Here is a 5749-nt window from a genome sequence, read left to right on the forward strand (position 1 = left end):
AAAAAAAAAAAAAAAAAAAAAAAAGAAATCAAAGAAGAATGAAATAAATTAATAGATATACCATGTTCATGGATTGGAAGGCTCAATCTGAAGATGTCAATTTTTCCAAAGTTGATCTATAGATTCTTATATATACCTCCTATCATTGTTCCAGGGAAAAAGGAGACATTGTAGACAATGACAAGCTAATTCTGAACCTTATGTGCAAAGTGAAAAGAATCAAAACGATTTTGAAAATGAAGTTGGAGGAGACATATTACTAGATTTTATGCTTTACTATAAACCTACAGTAAGACAGACAATGTGGTACTGGAGAAAAGTTAGACAAATGGAATAATGGGATATAATAAAAAATCCAGAAAGAGACCCATACAAACAGAATCAACTGCTTTTTGATAAAGGTGCAAAGAAAATTTAGTGCAGACAGAATAGTCTGTCTACAAAAGAATGATGAAAATAAAAAAACACCAACAACAAGAAGAGCTGGCAAGAATGTGGAGCAATTAGAACACTCATATATTTGTGGTGGGAAGGCAAAATTTTACAGCCACATTGGAAAGACAGTTTGTAATCTCTTACTAAACATACACTTATCATATGACCCAGCAGTCCCATGCAAAGTGTTTAGTCAAGATAAATGAAAACTAAGTTCCCACAAAAACCTGTATGTGAATGTTTATAATGTTGCCTTTACACATCCCAAATGTTTTCAGCTGATGAACAGATTTTTTAAAATTGTAGTACATCCACAAAATCAAATACCTCAGCAATAAAAAGGAGTGAGGAGTGAACTATTGACACATACGAGGTCCCGGATGGATCTCCAGTGCATTCAGTGAAAGAAACCAGACTCAAATCTGTATGATCCCCCTGAAGACATCACGGAAATGGCTGAACTACAGGAATGGGAAAGAGGCTGGTGATGTGGGCAGTGGGCTGACTTCAAAGGACAGGATTGTTGAAGGTGACAGAGTCCTGATTGTGGTGATGACTGCCTAGCTGCGTGTGTCCAAATTCATAGAACCATATACTGATAACAGTGAATTTTACTGTAAATTGTAAAGTACTTTGACAGGCCAGGTGCAGTGGCTCATGCCTGTAATCCCAGTAGACTCATCTCTACAAGAAGTCTTAAAAATTAGCTGGGCATGGTGGTACACACCTGTAGTCTCAGCTACTCTGGAGGCCAAGGCGGGAGGTTTAGGCTGCAGTGAGCTATGATCATGCCACTGTCCTCCAGCCTGGGTGACACAGCAAGGCCCTGTCTCAATAATAATAGTATCAGGGTTGTATTTAAGGGAAAGGTCAAAATGACTGAACGCACCCCCTTTGGAGACAGACACTCTGCTCTGCTATGACTTGCAGGCTCCAGAGCCTGAGCATGGCTCGGTTTCCTCATCTTTAAAGTGGACAGAAGGGACCGAGCCTGTGCCCAAGGTCCCCCAAGCAGCTCTGGCAGTTGGAACAACACCCGGAAGCTTTACAGAACAAAGAATTCTGCGAGTTTTTGATAAGTTTGTTATCTGAATTTACACTTTTTTGTTTTTGTTTTGTTTTGAGACAGTCTTACTCTGTTGCCAGGCTGGAGTGCAGTGGCGCAATCTCAGCTCACTACAACCTCCACCTACTGGGTTCAAGCGATTCTCCTGCCTCAGCCTCTCGAGTAGCTAGGATTACAGGCACGTGCCACCACGCCCAGCTAATTTTTGTATTTTTAGTAGAGACCAGGTTTCACCATGTTGGCCAGGATGGTCTCGATCTCTTGAACACATGATCCGCCTGCCTCAGCCTCCCAAAGTGCTGGGATTACAGGGGTGAGCCACCGCACCCGGCCTATACTGTTTCTTTACAGAAGAATGAAAATGGTGCCCCCAGGCGCGGTGGGCGTACCTGTAGTCCCAGCTACTCGGGAGGCTGCGGCTGGAGGATCGCTTGAGCCCAGGAGTTCTGGGCTGTAGTGCGCTATGCCGATCAGGTGTCCACACTAAGTTCGACATCAATATGGTGACCTCTCGGGATCGGGGGCCCACCAGGTTGCCTAAGGAGGGGTGAACCAGCCCAGGTTGGAAACGGAGGTCAAAACTCCTATGCTGATTAGTAGTGGGATCGCGCCTGTGAATAGCCACCGCACTCCAGCCTGGGCAACATAGCAAGACCCCGTCTCAGTTTAAAAAAAAAGAAAGAAGAAGAATGAAAATGGTTTACTTGTCCTCACAGACTGACACTTTCCCAAGGGTAGGGCTAACCACAGAGCATCACCAAGGTTTGGAGACATACAAATATTAAGTCAAAACAGTCAGGGAATTTTTTTTAAAAAAGCTAAATCCAGGCCTGGCGTGGTACTTTGTAATCCTAGCACTTTGCGAGGCCGAGGTGGGTAGATCCCCTGAGGTCAGGAGTTCAAGACCAGCCTAGCCATCAGGGTGAAACCCCATCTTAAAAAAAAAAAAGCTAAATCCAGACAACTGACATACATCTATCCTGACAAAGTTAGGCAAATCCCCAGTTTTTTGGTGTATCTTTAAAAATGTTTTTTCAACTGCATTTTAACTTTGGTGGTGTTAACATTCACCAGGAAGGAGGTCATGAAGAAGCCAACAGCCCTGAAACTGCGTCCCTGCAGCCATCCCTTCTCAAGATGGAGAATGAAATAGGAATGCGACAGGACTAAGTTTGTTGAATTTCGTCTTTATAGGGAGGAAGAGCAAGCTGTCTTCCTAAAGGCTCCCGGTGGATACTTGCTAAGGAAAAAGAAAAATACAGTATTTATTGTACTTGCCAAGAGCGCCAACAGGCACAATACATAATAACTGTCCCTTAAGACGTGGAATGCTGAGATTGGTAGATGACTGTGTTACTGGAGACTTTAACATGGGAGGTACAGATGAAAATCCTCCAAAAACAGAAAAAAGAACTCTGCCACCGTGAGCCTGGAATGCCTGGCAGGAAGAAGTTATCCCCGTTTCTGGAATAACTCGCCCACGCCTATTTTATGTCTGACTCTCTGCTCTTAGGGCTCTGCCAGTGCTCATGGGCTCCCTGATGGTCACACCGGGACCCAGGCCCCACGCCAGAAGGGACACACAGGATCAAAGACTACACGTGCCTCCCACCGGAGTCACCAGCGACCATGCTCCCTGCAGAACAGGCCCACAGCCCTGTGGCTCCCACTCTTCAGGCTGAGGCGCACATGCCATCAAAGAGATGTATTTGCTCCCAGACCCATTTATGCCAGTGATGCTGCTACCATAATTACACAGGACAATTAACGTTGCATAAATCAGCCCGGATGCGGTGGCTCCCGCCTGTAACCCCAGCACTTTGGGAGGCTGAGGTGGGCGGATCACTAGAGCTCAGGAGAACAGCCTGCCTGTCAACATGGTGAAACCCTGCCTCTACCAAAAATACAAAAAAATTAGACAGGTGTGGTGGCGCACGCCTGTAATCCCAGCTGGAGGTCATTGCCTCCAGCCTAGCTGACAGAGCTAGACTTTGTCTCAAAAAACAAACAACCAAACAGACAAACAAAATTAAATTTAAAAAATTAAAGCAAAAAGGAGGTAGTTGTTATTTCAATAATAAAGTGAAATTTTTAGAAAGAGCTCAAAAAAAAGAAAAAGAAAAAACAAAAACAAAACTTGAATTAGGTTTAAAATAATTGGAAAGGGGGCGGGCGTGGTGGCTCACACCTGAAATCCCAGCACTTTGGGAGGCCAAGGTGGGCAGATCACGAGGTCAGGAGTTCGAGACTAGGCTGACCAATGTGGTGAAACACGCCTCTACTAAAAATACAAAAAATTAGCCGGGCTTGGTGGTGCGTGCCTGTAATCCCAGCTACTGAGGCAAGAGAATCATTTGAACCGGGGAGGTGGAGGGTGCCGTGAGCTGAGATCGCACCAATGCACTCCAGCCTCGGCGACAGAGTGAGACTGTCTCAAAAAAAAAAAAAAAAAAATTTAAAGGAAAAATAGAGACACACATTCCAATGGAAACATGTGAACATACAGAGACAACCCAAGGATGGGACGTGACGCATCTGTGGGATGCTTACAAGGTATGAGCTTCAGAGATGTGGAAGGCAAAAACAGACCAAGCTTTGAGGGTGTGATTTTATGAAATGCTGCCTTTACCAGTGCTCAGGAAAGCCCAGTGGAGCTTCGCCCACACTCCCATCAGTGACAGCCTTAGGGAGGGAGGCTGTCTAATGCGGTGTAGCTGGACCCTCACCACCTAAGTCCGACATTCCACCAGGCAGCAAGGTCCCTTCAGCCTCACTCCAGGTAGCACCTCAGCCGGGCTCGCAGGCCATATCCCAGCACCAGGGCCCCACCCATCGACCGCTTTAGAAGCTGACCTTGGCTGGCTGGGTGGCTCATGCCTATAATCCCAGCACTTTGGGAGGCAGAGGTGGAAGGACCTCTTGAGCCTAGGGGTTAGAGAACAGCCTGGGTAACATAACAAGACCCCATCTCTATAAAAAATTTCAAAATTAGCCGGGCGTGATGGTGGTGCTGGTGATCCAGCTACACGGGAGGCTGAGCCGGGAGGGTGGCTGGAGCCCAGGAGGTCAAGGCTACATGAGTGGTGACTGCCCAGGGCACTCAGAGGGTTACCCCGTCTCAAATAAACAAATAAAAGCAAAAATTGATCTTGTCACATATTGTCTGGAAAGCCTTTAACAGTTGGCTTCTTTGTGCCTGGCTGTGGTCACCACACACCTCCAGCCCTCCGCCCAGGGGCAGGGTCCCTGCTTCCTGTCCTGCCCTTCCCCCCCAGCTCCCTTTCTCCAAGCTCAGCTGCCATTCACATCCCCCTTCTCAGGAAGCCCCCAGGTCTCCCCTTTGACCTCACTTCTCTGCATTCCAAACTCCAGGGCACAGTCCCACCAAGCCCTCACCCCAGGCAGACACTCCGGGAAGGAGGGAGGGAAGGAGGGAGGGAGGGAGGGAGGGAAGGAGGGAAGGAGGGAAGGAGGGAGGGAAGGAGGGAGGGAAGGAGGGAAGGAGGGAGGGAAGGAGGGAGGGTTTCTGATCTCGCAGGGGCTGCACTGGGCAAGTCCTCCGCACCGGGAAGCCTGGGGGACCCGGGAGGAGGCGGGCGGGGGCCATGCCGGGTGCTCACCGGGCAGGAGGCCCGGGTTTCGGGGGAGTGGGGTGGGGGGCAGGCCACGCAGGACCCTTCGGGTCCCGTCACGGGGACTTTGGCTTCTTCTTAGGAAGCGAGGCGGGTCTGGTCGCCGGGTGGAATCGCGTTTGGATCCACCGGGATCCCGCCGCAGCCGGGGATCAGGTCCCCGGGGAGCAGGGCCGTCCCGCCCCTGCGCCCGCCAGCCCGGCTCTGCCCCCCGCACCTGCGCGGCCCCGCGGGACGCCCCCGCCCCGCAGCAGCCGGGACCACTTGGCGGCCCTGCGCGCGAGCGTCACCAGGTAGCCGGACACGAACTCCTCGTAGGCGGCGGCGTCGAAGTCCTCGGGCCTCTCGAATCCGTACGGGTCGATCCTGCAACACCGAGAGAAGGGGGCCGGCGTCCCCGAAGTTTCCTCCAGGGCGTGGGGGGCCCACGTGGGGACCGCAGCCGCCGGGGACGCCCGCACCCTGCGCCACCCACCTGGGGACCCGCGAGCGCTCGGCGGGCTCCATGCCGGGAGGAGGCGCGCACCGAGCGGGACAGGCGGGTCCCGAGTTCGCCTCCCGGCTCCCGGGCGCTGGAGTCCTTCCGGCGGGGCCGCGGGCGCGGGGGGCGGGGCGG

General features: G+C 50.8%; 1 protein-coding gene across 3 annotated transcripts in view; it reads right to left on the reverse strand.

Moving 5' to 3' along the window:
• GRTP1 (growth hormone regulated TBC protein 1) overlaps nt 1-5733 on the reverse strand; it is a 43193-nt gene extending 37460 nt beyond the window's left edge. For all 3 annotated transcript variants that reach the window (XM_017519757.2, XM_017519756.2, XM_017519754.2), the window contains exons 1-2: nt 5609-5733; nt 5351-5499 (exon numbers count right to left, since the gene is read on the reverse strand). In XM_017519757.2, coding sequence (XP_017375246.1) covers nt 5351-5499; nt 5609-5640 — 181 coding nt within the window. In that variant the 5' untranslated portion in view covers nt 5641-5733. The remainder of the gene's footprint in view (nt 1-5350; nt 5500-5608) is intronic.
• Between the last annotated feature and the right edge of the window lie 16 nt (nt 5734-5749).

Source organism: Cebus imitator, unplaced genomic scaffold, assembly GCF_001604975.1.
Source record: "Cebus imitator isolate Cc_AM_T3 unplaced genomic scaffold, Cebus_imitator-1.0 Scaffold773, whole genome shotgun sequence".
Lineage (NCBI taxonomy): Eukaryota > Metazoa > Chordata > Mammalia > Primates > Cebidae > Cebus > Cebus imitator.